Source organism: Marmota marmota, unplaced genomic scaffold (genome assembly GCF_001458135.2).
Source record: "Marmota marmota marmota unplaced genomic scaffold, marMar, whole genome shotgun sequence".
Classification (NCBI taxonomy): Eukaryota; Metazoa; Chordata; class Mammalia; order Rodentia; family Sciuridae; genus Marmota; species Marmota marmota.
This window is the reverse complement of record NW_025999982.1, coordinates 7,556,385-7,573,547: the sequence shown is the minus strand read 5'-3', so window position 1 is coordinate 7,573,547 and position 17,163 is coordinate 7,556,385. Positions and strand designations below refer to the sequence as shown.

General features: G+C 35.4%; 1 protein-coding gene across 2 annotated transcripts in view; it reads left to right on the top strand.

The window, feature by feature from the left end:
• Kif6 (kinesin family member 6) overlaps positions 1–17,163 on the top strand; it is a 394,766-nt gene that overhangs the window by 76,533 nt on the left and 301,070 nt on the right. For both annotated transcript variants that reach the window (XM_048805240.1, XM_048805239.1), the window contains exons 4-5: positions 3,310–3,457; positions 9,066–9,175. In XM_048805240.1, coding sequence (XP_048661197.1) covers positions 3,310–3,457; positions 9,066–9,175 — 258 coding nt within the window. The remainder of the gene's footprint in view (positions 1–3,309; positions 3,458–9,065; positions 9,176–17,163) is intronic.

Here is a 17,163-nt window from a genome sequence, read left to right as displayed (position 1 = left end):
TATATATATATATATATATATATATATATATATAATACTATAGCAGTACAATATTATGACAGCCTTAGAAATCAGATTCCTATTCTCCCCAGGGTTTATTGTTGTTATTAGGTGTTATTGTTGTTCTTCTGCCTGTTTATTTAGTGACTGTTCTGGTTTAATTTTGTAAAGTCTATATCTGAATATGTCAGTGATTTTCAAAGCCCCTCATAGCCATCTTATTCCATGTATTATTTTCTTTTAAGTTTTTGATCACCTTATTTACCTCTATGTTTGCCATGTGCAGCTTCTGAAATCTATATAAAATTACTTTAGTGGTGAGTTAATGATTGAACAGAGATTTCTTTAAATGCCTTGAGCCATCAGTCTGTATCTCTGCCTTACCCTTTACTTCCAGCATGTGCAGAGTCTCAGGGACTTTCTCAAGTATGTTCTGGGCATGCCCATAGTCCTGAACGTGTGGTGTGTGTGTGTGTGTGTGTGTGTGTGTGTGTGTGTGTGGCCTCTAAAGTCCCAAGCAACATGTCAGAGCTTTTCAAAGCACCTTACAGATGTCTTATTTCACAGATTTTTCTTTTAAATGTTTGGTCACCTTCTTGTTGACCTTGCTGGTATTGTAGCCTTAGGCAGCTTCGATGTTAGATATTTTCCATGGATTGTTCTCAACAAATACCCTGGCGATAGAGTTGCTCATCCTGAGTAGCTCTGAGTCAGATCACAGACAAGTTTTATACTGTAAATGAAGCTTTTTCATGGAGCTGTGAGAAAGGTCAGAGATGAGCTTCTCCTAAAATTTATATTTGAATTTTATTTTCAGATTGGTCATTGATGTTGTGTAGAAATACACTTGACTTTTGTAAATTGATCTTGTATCTTGCAACTTTATTAAACTTGTTTATTCCTTTGAATAGCATTATAGAATTCTGTAATGTTGTATCTACACCTATTACGGGTTTTCATCAATAGTTCCTGTCTCATGGCTCTTTTCCTGCTACAGTCACAGAGCTTTAAAGAGTTCTTTGGGGATAGGGTTTTGAGGAGTTCCAAACCTGTCCTGCTCCCTGAAGTGATATTTAGGCTGCTGGTTTTCACAGCCCCTGTGGCTTTGAGGCTGTAGTTTTTCAAGGCTACCATGGAGCTGCGGAAAGAGAGCTGAGGATTTTCAAGCTAAAACTGTGGAGCCTGCTGTTCTACTGAGTTTCAGCTGTTTTTCTTAAATAAACATTCCTTGGATTATTGTGTACCTTTGGATAATTTCCAGGGTTCTGTTCTGAGAAAGTCGATTTTGACCATTTTTTCCACTGCTATGATTATTCTTGTGAAGGAACAGATTGTCAAAGGTTCTTACACCACCATTTCTATTTCTTTATTTTTTTCTCTAAGACAGATGAGACTAGAAGAAGATATAAACACCTGGGGCCCAGTAAAGAATGGACACTCAATCCAAAGATGGAGTTGGGATGTAGGACCTCTAGATAAAGGAACTAGAAATAAACTTTGCCTGTTGTCATTTCTTTATTTAATTTCATATTGTAACAATGTAATAAATACGCATGGGAGTATCTAAAGGTAGAACCTACATCCTTTTAATTTCATACAGTGTCCTGTGAAACTGTGCCATGTAATTTTCCATCCCACAGCAGATGAGGTTAGGGAGAACATATATTAGAGACAGGTAGGCAGGAACAGTTGATAGTGAGAAAGAAGATGTAAGTATTAAAAAAGTAGACATAACAATCAGCAAGTATCAGTGGAGCATGCTGTAGTACTCACTTTCCAAAGGTGATATCTGTGTCAGAATGAAAGTGTTAATTTTTACTCAGTATTCATTACTTTTCAAGATAGATAATGCCTAATATATTTTAGAAATTTTTATATCCAGAATCAATAAAACATTTTAGGTCTGATACTAAAAGTTATAGACTTCATTTACACAGAGCATTTATGGCCAAGAAATACCATATATCCAAATGAGATTTGATAATGGGACATTTCTGTTTCGTTGGTGATAGATTCTGTTGAAGAGAAAGATTCTATAATCATCCACCTAAATGCATTACGGTAATTCCAACACCTTACAAGCTTAAAATTTCAACAGTCTACTGTCTTCCTGTGAAGACACATGAAAAAAAAATGATTAAGTTTCTCAAAAGTAGAAAGGTGAACCACATAATAGTAATATCTCTTTTCTCCCTCCCTGAGTCCTTTCAATTTGTAAGCATCAATATCACCTGCTTACAGAACAAAAGATGTATTAATTTGTTAACCATATTGTTAGGTGGTTAGTTGCATAAGATGCTATGAACCTATCTAACTACTTCATAAAAAGTTTTAGGCAACACCTGTGTGTTTTGAAGGGGAATTGTGATGACTGGTCGCTCGGCATGCAGCCGAGGTATAAAGAGGCCTAGAAAGAACTGTGAACAGGATCTCAGCAGCAGAGCAGGAATCCCAACGTGAACCATGAGGAGTGATCGCAGAGGAGTCATCTATTGAAAACAACCACTCACAATGTGAGTGACATTAGCCGACAGCATCATAGCTAGATTGATGAAAAAATCTTGAGATCAAGGAGCCACATATAACAAAAAATAAATAAATAAAAGGAAGTAAAGCTGCAAGAGTTTACTGTTACATGTAGCCTAGAAAAAGACCCACTTTTGAAAGCCCGAAGCATGTCATGCACACTGTTCAAAGCATCTTGTTATAGGTAGTGGTCTGCAGAGGCTGAGATGATCCAGGGCTCTTGAGACCTCCATCAAATCAAGGGCTTTTTTGCAGGGCTGAAGAACACACATGGACCAGCATCTTCTTAAAAAAAAGAGTCATTCCAAGAAAGGAGAGGAGGGACATTCGTAGAAAATTTTCAGTTGGTGATGAGAGTTAAGTAGGGAATCACATTACAAGGTACATAGTAGTAACCTGTGTGTATTCTAGTATCCTAGGAAGTGACCAGGTGAGGTAGCAGGCATCGGGTGGACAGTGGGCCAAATTACAGGTGTTATTTCCCCAGGATATTTTTTTCAACATATTCTTTGATTCAAGTCTAGCATACTAAAATACAAAGACAATATTTTAAGATAACTGGACTCTATGGGGCCACATGTTCTTTCTTAGAGAAAAGGATCAATGTGCTGATATTGATGGATTAAAATGTAATACATAGTCACATAATTAAATATTTCTGTAGGTATTTCTATAAATATCTTTTCCATAGAATCTAATAAGGTTGCTATTAGAATTCAAGTCATCTAATACAAATGCAGGTAGTCATTTTGGTATTAAAAGTGTGCCGTTTCTTCATTGCAGTGTGCTGGCAGGTTACAACGGTACCATCTTTGCATATGGACAAACGGGCAGTGGCAAGACATTCACTATCACAGGTGGGGCTGAGCGTTACAGTGACAGAGGCATTATCCCAAGGACACTGTCATACATTTTTGAGCAGTTACAAAAGGTATAAAACTAAGTTCATTTTGTATTTGATAGATTCAGCAGAAATTTACTATGCACAGAAAAATTATTGTGATATTATATTATATCAAAATGAGAAAATATTTTTGTGTAATAGCTCCAACCTTTACATTTGAAGCAAGGTTAAGATTTTGCTGGATAAGTAAAAATTAAGAATGTCCTTCTCATTAAAGTGCTGCCACCTGAGCAAAGGGAGTTCTTTCTGCTATAGTCACAGAGCTTAAAAGAGCAAATAATACATCTTACCAATTAAATTCTTATATTCCACGTTAAGAAACTGAGGCATAGTGGTGCACATCTGTAATCCCAGCGCTTGGGAAGCTGAGGCAGGAGGATCACAAGTTCCAAGTCAGCCTCAGCAATTTAGTGAGGCCCCAAGCAAGACTCTGTCTCAAAATAAAATATAAAAAGGACTGAGGATGTGGCTCAAGTGTTTCAGTGGCCCTGGGTTCAATCCCTGGTACCAGAAAAAAAAAAAATGAAAGAAACTGAGAAATAGTCTTTTAACCAAGCAGACCTTTCTTCTAGCTACTAAAGCACTAAATAGGATAGTATAGTTCTTACTTTTTCCCAGAAAGAAGCCAAAGTAGTATACCAGAGTACAAATTCCATTGCAGTGAACATTATAGTTTTATAAAGAGTGTTCCCTGTCTCCCTCCCTTTCCCCTGCCTCCCTCCCTCCTTCCTTCCTTCTCCAGAGATTGAACTCAGGGGCACTCAACCTCTGAGTCACATTTTATATTTTATTTAGAGACAGGGTCTCACTGAATTCTTAGCTCCTCGCCATTGCTGAAGCTGGCTTTGAACTCATGATCCTCTTGCCTCAGCTGCCTGAGCCACTGGGATTACAGGTGTGCACCCCTGTGCCCAGCATCCCTGTCTTTATTATGTCATTTATTGAGTTCCTCCAAGTGCCTTATATTTTGTCATTATTTAATACAACATATAGTACAACTAACAAAGTAAGTATCTTTATCCCCTAGTTATGGGAAAAATTGAGCCTCTGTTTAAATATTTTTCTCTGGGTCCACATCTTAGGAAGAGTTGAGCTGGAGCTCATCTCAGGTCTATCTTACCATATTCTGTGCTTTTTGCCACTACATACACTCCTCTGTGGCTCAGACTGGCTTTATTTTATTGGTCATATTTAAGCAAATTCCCTATAATGAGTTATTTAGGTTCTGTGGGTTTAATTTTCTCCACTCTGAAGTAGGGATTGAATTGTACTAGAGAGTCCTCAGCATCCCTTCTAGTTCCCCAGTTCTTTGGTTGTATTAATTCTGTATAGTAAATGTCCTAAGTAGGTCAATGTAACAGTCACTCCAAAATTTCTCTACCGTATGTTATTTGCATTTTGAATTGCAAAGATGTGAAGAAATTGCTGAGATCTGCATAATTCTAATTGCCAGCCATAAAGTAGCAATTATCCATTAGTTCAGCTCATCTCTTACTAGCTCAAGCATGCCAACTCTGCACGCCAGAAAATGTGGAAGAGAGAGTTGAGCATAGCGTGTGTGCCGGATTTGAGGTCCTTCTTTTCATTTACTCATTTCTTTCTTTTTTTTTTATTGGTTGTTCAAAACATTACAAAGCTCATGATATATCATCTTTCATACATTTGATTCAAGTGGGTCATGAACTCCCATTTTTCATTTACTCATTTATTTCTGACATTAACAATTTTGTTCCCAGATTTCACAAACTGGGAATGTAGTTTCTAATAGTTTTTGTTGCTGTGGCCTAATCGGGAAGCCTGTTGTCTTGGAAAGATCACTGGTGTTGGAGCCGGCTGGCCTGGTTCTGAGAAAGTGCACTTCTGACAGCATGTAGCTTAAGGTCCCCATTATATGGAGTGGCTGTGAGGGCTAGACAGATGGTATTTAAGATATTGTCCAGTTCCTAGCACACAGTATATGCTCAGTATATGATAATTATTATATATTAGCACAGCCATTAATATTCATGTTAGTGCATGTGGCTGAACGATCCCTGACCAATTTCAGAGAACCCTTTGAAACTCAAAACAAATGAAGCCAATTTCCCTGATTAAATTAAACAGAATAAACAAACCCTCTACTAATGGAAAATATTTTTCAACTTCTTTAAAATTTCATCTTTGGTTACTGAAATACAGTTCTAAAATCTAAATGTCTCCCAAGTACTCAACATCTGTTAGGTTCACTGTTTTAGATCTGTTTGTCATTGGCATGGCTCTAAACCTCATTTTATTCTGAATGATCCTAAATGACTTCCTGGACTTGGAGAAAGCCTATCAGACCAATTTATAGCCAGGGCAACTCTTTGGAAATGGCCAGATTTCCACGATGGGGAACAGCACATCCATTTAAAGTCACACTGGACTGTGGTGAAATTAGTCAGGCAACTTAAAGTGTATCATGAAGTTTGTCTACTTTATGTGGCTGAGGAATGTGGACTGGTACTCAGAGGTCTTCAGCTAATTGCCTTTAGAGGGCCAATGGAACTGTCTAGAATTTTTTTTTTAATTGTAGATGGACACAATACTTTATTTATTTTTATGTGGTGCTTAGGATTGGACCCAGTGTCTCACATGTCCTAGGCAAGTGCTCTACCACTGAGCTGTAGCCCCAGGCCTCTCTAGAATTCTTAAAGGAACATTTGACTTATGCAAAGTCTTTATTTCAAGATAAACTAGGAGTCCAGGGTATACTGGGTCCTGCAGTACCTGTGAGAGTGATAAGAACACTGATTCTCACTGATTTTTTTTTTCTTTTTGGTGTGGTGCTGGGGACTGAATCCAGGGCCTTGTGCATACGAGGCAAGCACTCTACCAACTGAGCTATATCCCCAGTCCCATTTTCACTGATTAGAGAAGAAAATTGATTCCATTTATTTTAGAAATCGCTGCTCATTATTTTTGAGCATTGTGAGTTTCATACTTGTTTGGGGGCTGGAGACGAGGCTGTCTGTGGGACACATGTGTGTTATATTACAGTCTGGCAACCTAGACACTAAAAAGAAGTAATAAGGAAAGGTAGCTTGCCACAAAGCTCAATGAATTTTTAGTGTGTATTCCAATAAAAGTTCAGAAAATGCAGAAGCTGGAGGAGCCAAAGCCATTATCCCTATCATCTCAGAGCAGTAGACCTGCCATTTTCCTGACTTTTATGATTTATTCAACTCTCTGGAAGAAGAGAATTTCTTCACTGAAAATGAACATATAAATTATTCTCTTTGCATTTCTTTTCCATTCCTTTTATATTCACATACTGAATTCTTCATTTGGAGGCTTCTGGACATAATAATTTAAAGTAGTATCCATGATAAGCTGGATGTAGTAGCATACACCTGTAATCCCAGATACTCAGGAGGCTGAGGCAGGAGGATTGCAGGTTCAAGGCCAGCTTCAGCATCTTAGACTCTGTCTCAAAAATAAAATTGGAAAGGCCTGGAGGTATAGCTCAGTGGTAGAGAACCCCTGGAATCAATCCCCAGTACCAAAAATAAAACAAAATAAGTGACAATGATAATATCTGCAGTAACAATGGTCCATTGGTTCCTGTGATGGTTAAGGATTTTTTGGTAGGATTTTAAGTATATAGCCTTATTTCTCCATCACAACAGTTCTGCAAGATCAGAGCTGTTATTCACTGATTAATTATCATGGTGAAATAATCAAGGATCACTCAGTTATAACTAGTAGATACAGTATTCAAACCCAGTTCTGTCTGATGCTAAAAGCTCAGAACTGTATGCTAAGATCTCAAACCATAATCTCTGGTACATTTCTTCTATATTCAGAAAAATTTTAGAACAGGATCTCACAACATGGCTGAAGGATCTCTAGGGCCTTTAACATGCTCTGATAATCCTCCAGGGAGGAGCAGAGTATTTATGTTGACCATGGTACACTTTTTTCCAGGAGTATTTCATGGATTGTTTTGGGAAACACTGAATTAGACTAGCAGCCTTATAATCTGTCTCAGGTTTATAGTCTCTGAGACCTGTACTAAACCACGCTACGATGCAAACAATTATGTTGAAATGGTGCCTTCGCTAACACAGGATACTAATGTAATCAACAGGCCATTTGTTAGGATAAGCATTGAAGTCACATCAGCAGGATTCCAGAACTTAGTTGAGAGAAATTTGTTTAATAGGAATTCAATCCAAGTTGCCACCTTCACAGAACACCAGAACATGGAATTTTAGCTGTAGCTTGAGTATTTTTATAATATTCATGTATTGGTTGAAAGTTATTCATATGTTGGTTGAAATTTTTTGTGTCATTTTGTTTATATCAGATGGTATATCTTTATTGGTATAGTGTGAGCCATTTTAGGACCAATGAGTCATACTAATTTTAAACTAAAGAATATATAGGGATTCATCATCCACTTCCTCACTTTCATGTGTGTGAAAACCAAGGTCCGATAATGGTAGAATTTCATAGCTGGTGGGACTGGGATTTCAGCTTTGGATTTACAGGCCACTGTTCCCTCCCTAGTCTCTGTGACTTGTTCTGTCTCCCTTTGAGCAACAGCTAGTAAATGGATTGTTCTTGTATACGGTTGAGAATCAGGAATGTCATCTGAGGCAAATCCTCTTACTGTCCACTATGACAGTTTTCTTGCCACAAGATTCAAATATATTCTCCCTTTATTAAAAACATAATAATATTTGCAGAAAGAGAAGCATTTGTGTTTTTGAAGGAACAAAAAGGAGGTACTCTCATTTTGATATTTCGTATGGAAAACTGAACTTGGAATTCCCTCAAGAGCTAAAAAATATTCCTGCTATATTCCACCTCAGAAGGAATGGGTCCTTTTTTTCTGTTAGTAGAACTGAGACTAGGACTTGTTATCTTGACTTTTAGCTTAATTGCATTGATAACTACATCATTACATTTTAGTAATGGCCACAGAAGCCACCTTTCTCTAACCCATAAACGAATATCCCTGATTTGCCCACTTGAGCCAGGAGAATTAACCCAACAAGCAAGGTATGAATTGTTAGTGTCCTCTCTTACCTGACTGATCTAAGCTATCTTCTGTCCTGGGGACTTAATTTCATTTTTATCTATTTATGTCACCAGAAAAGTTTTCAAATATTACAAAAGTGGAAAAAAAGAATTATTATTAAAGATGGAAACTGTTTTGTTACTGAAGTTTTTGAACCAAAGAAATGATCTGTGCTTTTTTATGAATTGACTATTCATAGAACATAAGTGTGTATTTTCTTAGTAACTTTTTTTTTGGTTTAGAAAGTAAAAAATGGTGTGTTATATAGTTCTGCAACCAAATTGGCTCATTGTATGTATACATCGACTTTTTATGTATAACGTGGAACCAATAAAAAATAACAGACTGAAGTTACTTGTAATCATGGGAGTTGACCATTAAAAAAAAAAGAAAAGAAAAGAAAGAAAAAAGTTCCATGCATATGGGAACTGGCAACTTGAAAGTGTCACGAACTGAAAATGTAAACCACATAGAGTGAGTGAGAATGGGGGAGAAACTGTGAGGAAACTACATTGACAAATGTGTTCGTCTTTCTCTAAAATGAATTGTTATTTGTAGTCATTAAATCATGTCTTACTCTTTTTCAATCAGGACAGCAGCAAAATATATACAACACACATTTCCTACTTGGAAATCTACAATGAATGTGGTTATGATCTATTGGATCCAAGACATGAAGCCTCCAGATTGGAAGATTTGCCGTGAGTAGCAGAACAACAAAGGATAGGGGGAAATTATTTTCAGATGTTCCCTTCAATTGTTTTCTTTGAAACTTTATATGTTTCTGGTCTCAATCATAATTAGCAAATACTGGATAACAGAATATTTTTGCAATATAATGGATATTTTTTTTCAGTTATGACAAATGGACAGTAGTGATGGGAACTAAAATAGCTTGAAACTTATTTCTTGGGAAAAATCTCTGTTGGAGCTGGTGTGAAACAGGGCAGTGATGGGTGTATGAGAGTTGGTACTTAGAAGATTGATGGGATGTGACAGTGCTACTTTACTCCTGCCACATGAAACCCTTTTATTCCTCTAATCGTGGCCTGCTTCTGAAGAAGGATTCAAATTGGAGTTCAAGCAGCAACAAGCGAATCTGAAAGGCAGAAAATAACATTTTAAGTTTCTACCCAAATGGCTTTTCTACTTTCATTAATGTTAACATTGATAATCATTTGATCTGATTGGCAGTTTCATGACTGAAATATAGAGTTCTCAGAGCCTATCTATTAATACTGCAAGTTACAAGCTTTTGCATAATATTGCTCAATGCTTCTTTGCTATCTGCCTAAATTAGACATATTAGTCAGTAACATTAATGTGTCACAAACTTTTGTCCAGATATCATCATGTATCAGAAGTTGCCTACAACCAAGAAAATCTATTTTAATATTCTTATTAAATATTCTAACACAATTTGTAATATATATTAATTCTCTATAAAAGATTATCAATCATCTGATTATTTTAATTTGCAAAAAAATTAGGAGCAAATAGTAAAATTATTTATAATATAAATTTATATTATAAATTATTTTACTGTTTTATAGAATTGTAAGAGTATAAGGACTCTATTCTTCCATTAATGTTGGTCAAGAGTTTTTGCATATCATCTCTTTCACATTTGCAGTATTCATAAAAGGGAATTAGGAAAGGAAATTATTGTTTGTATTTTAAATATTTTGTGTAAGAATTAGAAGAAAGAAGAGATTACTGACTCCATGGAAGAAAATGGCCTTTAAAGAACTATTAGAATAACCAGGAGTGGTGGTACCTGCCTGTAATCTCAGAGACTTAGGAGGCTGAGGCATGAGGATTGCAAGTTCAAGGCCAGCCTCAGTAACTTAGAGATACCTTGTCTCAAAAAAATAAAAAGGGCTGGGATGTAGCTCAGTGGTATAGAACCCCTGGGGGTTCAATCCTCAGTACCAAAAACCAAAAAGTGACAATAACAAAAACCTAGTAGAATAAAGTTTACACAAAAGGGTAAAACGTCTTACGCAACAAGGATAGGAAGGATAACATTTGACATGAAGGTGTGGTAGGAAAGGCTATGAGTTGAGAAGTGCTGTGGTCTGAATGTTTGTGTCCACCCCAAATTCGCATGTTAAGACCCAATCACATTGTGATGGCAGAAGATGTTGAGGATGTGAGGTGTGATTAGGTCACTGGGACCTAGCCATAGACCACCGTGATCTTGGATTTCTAGCCTCTTCTGTGACAAATAAATGTCCATTGTTCAGAATCTGCCTACTTAATGATATTTCATTATAGCAGCCCAAATGGACTAAAAACAAGGTGTCACTCAAAATAAATCAGAAAGGCCAATGGAAGCCAGTTTTAGCAAGGAATTGAATGACAGGTTTTTAGTTTAAGATTGATCTTTATTCTAATTGATTCCCTAATTAACTTTCTAGCCTCCAGTCTGATCTATATAACCTGAGACTAAATTGTGTTTAAATTTGCTTCCAACAAGTTATAGCTATACCTAACCTCGAAGGCTGTTAATAATCCAGGAATGAAGACTTTTCTATTATGAACATGAAGGAGGAGAGAGAAACCACAGAAATATGAAAAAAGAAATAAATTGATTATACCCAATACCTTGAATTTGACTAAATTTGAAAAGAAAGGAAGAGGAGGACAGGAAGAGAAAGGAAAAGCAGGGGGATCATGAACTGAAGTCGAATTTTATGCATGTTTGATGAATTTGTTGGGATGAACCCAATTACTATGAATAACTATAAAGCACTAAGTTTTAAAAATGCACAAAAAAAAAGAAAGGAAGAAAGGTGAATAACAGAAGGTTATTTTGCAAATTGAGGAGATAAAGCCCGAAGAGATATGACTTACCAGAGTTCCAGAATTAATTGGTTAATAGGAGAACAAGGGTAAAGAAACCAGATATTCATTCACTTTCCTGTCAGAGTAACAAAAATGACTGTGGAAATTAAGGAGTCAACTAAAAAAGGAGATTTCCATCAGAAAATTTGATTGGATGATGGTGACAAATTTTGTACATACAACTTTGGTGTCAAGAATACCATACTCAATGTTTATACTTATAATTCCTCCGAGGTAGGAAGCATGCCTTACTTGATTTGGTAATTTTCTCACTGCCTATGCTGAATTAAGTCCTTAATAGTTTTTTAAATTATCTGTTAAATTAAAACTATGAAGTTGAGAAGATGAGAGAGGAAAGGGAGAAGAATAGCACCTGAGTTCTATTCATCCCAACCTAATTGAATGATTAGGTATCGCCAAACTATGGGAAGAACCAGGAATGAGAAAAATCCGTTGGACTCTAAGATAGGCAATATATATAAAGAACACTTGGTTAGAAATTAGGAAATTTGAGTTGTAGTCTCAACTGTGATCTTAAGTAAATTCTTTCTTTTTTCTGCGTTTCTCTTTATCTAAAAGATGTGGATATTGGATTAAATAATATTTTGCAACCTTCTAACTTCCAATGTCTAGAGTTCAAGGATTGGTGACCTTCATAGAACAGGATTTATTTGGTGATCTTTTTCCATTTTACAGAAGAATAAGAAGTGGTTTAGAGATTTTCTAATGCTTTCCTTCTAGAAATAAGCAATGGCAGTACCTTAATTCACTCTGTGTCATCTGCATACCTCAGCATGCTTGAAATTCAGTACTTGTTCTCAATTTTGGTCAGATTGTCTCTATAGAGCTTGCTAGCTTTGTTTCATAAGCTACTGTCTTTCTTAGTAGTAGTTTTGTCCTTGTATTGGAGAATGAGTTTCCTGAGTTAGGTTAGAAGTGACTTAAGTTACAAAACTGAGTTCATTTTCAAGGAACTACATGTGTATGTGTGCACACAAAAGTGATCTGAAAGATGTTCTTATTCTTACATTTTGTACTATAATTACTTAATAATATATATAAAAATACTACTGAGAAAGATTCCCAAATAGAGATCTAGAACCTATTTACTTCACATATATTTAATACTATAAAATTCTGGAACAATTCAAGAATTATATAGTACTTCAATATGGGAATAATAGAATTTGACTGGTATTGCATCTGCTAGATTTGGGGGGTGGGGTGGGGTTGGAATGCTTTGCCTTTTACTGAGATTATAAAGTAGGGGTTTTTTAAATAATGGAATGTGACTTTGCTGTAACTGTCTTAGATTAAAAGTATGCACTATTAATCTGGTTTCACACACTCTTGAACTGGACAAGCTCAAGAATATCCTATCTGGTCTGCTGGCTTCATTGTTGTGAACTGAAATGTCCCAAATACTCTGAATGCCTTCCAAAAATAGTAGACAAAATGTTTGTTGACCTTAGTCACCTCCCTTTGCAATTTATCTATTTGAGGAACAATGGCAATATACACGTTTGATCCCTTCAGCATTTTAATACCAGGCTTAACCATCTAAAATTTTGCTGCATTCCTACACTAGGCTTACCCATGTAAAATTAAACCCAACTTCAGTTTGGTGTTGCACAACAGTAGCCATCAATAACAGCTTCCTTACCATTGATCAACACAGCTTTCTCACATATCACCTGCTGGATGCTCTTCTCACATATTCTCTGCCTTTTCTTTTCATTTTTTTACAGTGTAATAAATTCTACCTCTCTGCTATTGCAGAAGTTTTTGCCTATAAATTGCCTATAGATTTTTGTGTATGTGATGTCAGAGCACCAGACTAAAGTCAATTGCTTTTTTGTAAATGTTGCTTTAGTCATTTGAGAAAATATGGGAAACACTGACACCTGAATTAGCAACCAAAAGTGATTAGCTCAAGACTCAACCAAGATGAAATATATAACTGAATAGTTTATAACTATTATAGAAATTGAATCCATGATTTAAAAGCTCCCACAAAGAAATCTCCAGATCAAGATAATCTAAGAGATTTTTGCCAAACATTTTAAAAACTATTTTACACGGTCTTTTTCAAGAAATAGAAATGAGAGGGGCTAGGGATATATCCTAATGGTAGAGCATTTGCCTAGTATGTGTGAGGCCATGGGTTTAATCCAAATCACCAAAACAAAAAAACAAAAAGCAAACCCCCCAAAAGCAAACAAGCAACAACAATAGTAAAAGACTACAGACTAGTATCTCTCACAAACATAGACTCAAAAGTTCTTAACAAATTATTGGCAGTTGACTTCAACAATGTATGAAATAAATTATATAACATGACCAAGTATAATTTATTATGGATTACAAAGCTAGTTCAGTGTAACCTACCACATCCACAGCTAAATAAGGAAAATCACATAAAGTAAAAGCATTTGACACCCATTTATTATAGAAATCTCAAAAAGTTAGAATAGAGAAGCATCACCTTAACTTGTTAAAGAGCATCTACAAAATCCTACAGCTAATGTCATATATAATGGTGAAAGACTGAATGTTGTCCTCTTAAGATCAGGAACAATGAAAGAATATTCACTTTTAACACACTTATTCAACAAAGGCTGGAAATACTAGCCATTTCGATAAAGTAAGAATAATAATTAAAAGTCATGCATATGGAATGGAAGAAATAAAACTATCCCTATATGCAAATGATATGATTATCTACATATAATATTCCAAAGAATTTATAATCTCTTCTGGAAAAAAAAACAAAGGGAACCCTTTTTAATTCACTCATTGAGGCCCATATTACCTAAATACTGAAATAAAAGACAGATATAAATACATTTCAAAAGAAGAAAACTATAGATTTAGTATCTATTATGAACAGAGATGCAAAAATTTTCAACAAATTATTAGCAAATCAAATCTAATAATATACCAAAAGAATTATATACCATAACCAAGTGGGATTTATTGAATATATGCAAAATTATTCAACACTCAAAAATCAATCAAAGTAATTCAATGTGTGAATAGACTAAGGAAGAAAAATCATATGGTTGTATCAATAGATGCAAAGATAAAATTCAGTATGCATTTGTGATAAGTACTTTGAATAGAAGGAGATTTTCTTTATCTGATAAAGAATACCTACAAGTCATCTATAGCTAACAACATCCTTAATTGCAAAAATCTAGAGATTTCCCTTTAAGATCCAGTACAAGACAAGGATATCACTCTCATCACTCCCAGTAACATTTTACTGAAGTCCTTCCTAATTCAATAAGACAAGAAAAGGAAATAAAGAATACTAGGAAGAAAAAAGATACAAGTGTCTTTGTTCACAGATAATACTGTATACATAGAGCATAACAAAATTTGACCAAAAAGAAAATCCTTAAATAAGTATTATAGCAAGGTTTCAGAACACAAGGTTAGTGAGTGTATCAAAGTCAATTTTATTTCTTATACAACCACGATAAATAATTGGAATTTGAAATCTGAAACACAATGCCATTTATATTAGAAGCAAAAATAAAATATGTAGGTATGACTATGTCAAAACATGCCCAAGATCTATGAGGAAAACTATAGAACTTTAATGAAATAAATTGGCAAAGATCTAAGTAAAGGATATCCCTTGTTCCTGAATCAATATAGTTAAGATATCAAGTCTTTCTAACCTGATTTATAGGTGAAATACAGATCAATTAAATACCAATAAAATTCCTGGCAAGAAATTTTGTGGATATCAACAAATTGATTATAAAGTTTATATGGAAAGGCAAAAGGCCCATAATAACCAGCACAATACCCAAGAAAAATATCAAAGCACAGATTTTATCTTAAAGATATGCTGTAGAGCTTAATAATCAAGGCAGTGAGTGTGGTATTGGCAAAAAAATGGCAAATATATCAATAGAACAAAATAGAGAGTCCATAAGTAGCCCCATGCAAACATAGTCAACTGGTTTTTGACAAAGGAGCTAAAATAATCCAATGAAAAAAAAACCTCTTCTACAAATGGTACTGGAACAACTGGACAAACATGTGTAAAAGAATGAATATACCTTATACCTCTAAGAAAAATTAACTTGAAATGAGCCATAGACCTAAACGTACAAAGCAAACTATAAGTCTTATGAAGATAACATAAAAGAAAATCTAGGTGACCTTGGGTTTGGCAATGAGTATTGTGGATATAATATCAAAAGCATGACCCATGAAAGAAAAAAATAATAGTTGGACTTCACCAAAATTAAAATTTTTAGTTCTGTGAAAGACACTGTTAAAAGGATTAAAATACAAGTCATATGTTGAAAGAAAATATCTAATAAAAGATTTCAATCTAAAAATTACAAAGAACTCTTAAAACTCAACAATAAGAAAATAAGTGACCAAATTAAAATGGACAAAGATCTCAACAGATACCTCATTAAATGTGGATATACAGATGGTAAATAAGTTTATTAAAGGAAATTCAACATCATGTCATTAGAGAATTGCACATTAAAACAACTATGAAAACTGGGAATGGAACCACCATTTGACCCAGCTATCCCACTCCTCTGTCTATACCCAAAGGACTTAAAAACAGCATACTACAGGGGTAGCACAGCCACATCAATGTTTATAGCAGCACAATTCACGATAGTTAAAATGTGGAACCAACCTAGATGCCTTTCAGTTGATGAATGGATAAAGAATTTGTGTTATATATACACAATGGAATACTATTCAGCATTAAAAGAGAATAAAATCATGGCATTTGCAGGTAAATGGATGAAGTTGGAGATATAATGCTAAGTGAAGTTAGCCAATCCCCCAAAACCAAATGCCATATGTTTTCTCTGATTATAAGGATGGTTATTCATAATGGTGTTGCAGGGGGAGCATGGGAGGACTAGATGAACTCTAGATAGGGCAAAGGGGAGGGAGGGCAAAGGAAGGGTTATGGGGGTAGGAAAAATGGTGGAATGAGATGGGCATTATTACCCTAAGTACATGTATGAAGACACGAATGATATCAAGAGCTTTGTAATGTTTTGAACAACTAATAATAAAACAAATCTGAAGACACGAATGGTGTGACTCTACTTTGTGTACAACCAGAGAAATGGTAAATTGTGCTTTATATGTGTAATATGAATTCTAATGCATTCTACTGTCACATATAACAAATTAGAATAAAAAAATAATAAAAAAGAAGAGTAAAAAAACACAACAACAACAATGAGATACTACTATACACCTTAGAGAATACCTAAAGTCCAAAATACCATTGAAACCAGTGCTGGCAAGGACATGTGACAACAGTAACCCTCATTGTTGGAGGGAATGCATAATGGTACAGCCACTTTGGAAGACAAAAATGGAAATTTCTTATAAAGCTAAACATACTCATATACAACCCAGCAATTGTGCTCCTGCATTTACCCAAATGAGTTGAAAACATATTCACACAATAACTTACCCACAGATGTATGCAGTAATCTAATTCATAATTGCCCCAAACTGAAAACAACCAAGATGTTCCTCAGTAGTTGAATGGATAAAGTATGGTGTCTTCATATGGTGGAATATTATTTGGTGATAAAAAGAAATGAGCTATCAAGCCACAAAAAGACATGGAGGAGGAATTGGGGATCCAACATGGCAGCGGGCAGAGAGGCAGCGCTTTCAGTACCCCCTCAGTGATGGGGTCAGAGAGATGCATAGATACACTTAGATTCTACCTGCGGAGAATCTCCTAGCAAAATTCCACTGAAGAGAGACCTTCCGGGAGTTACTAGGATTTTTGGAAGTGACAGTTTGCCCCAGGCAAGTGAATCCCCGCCAC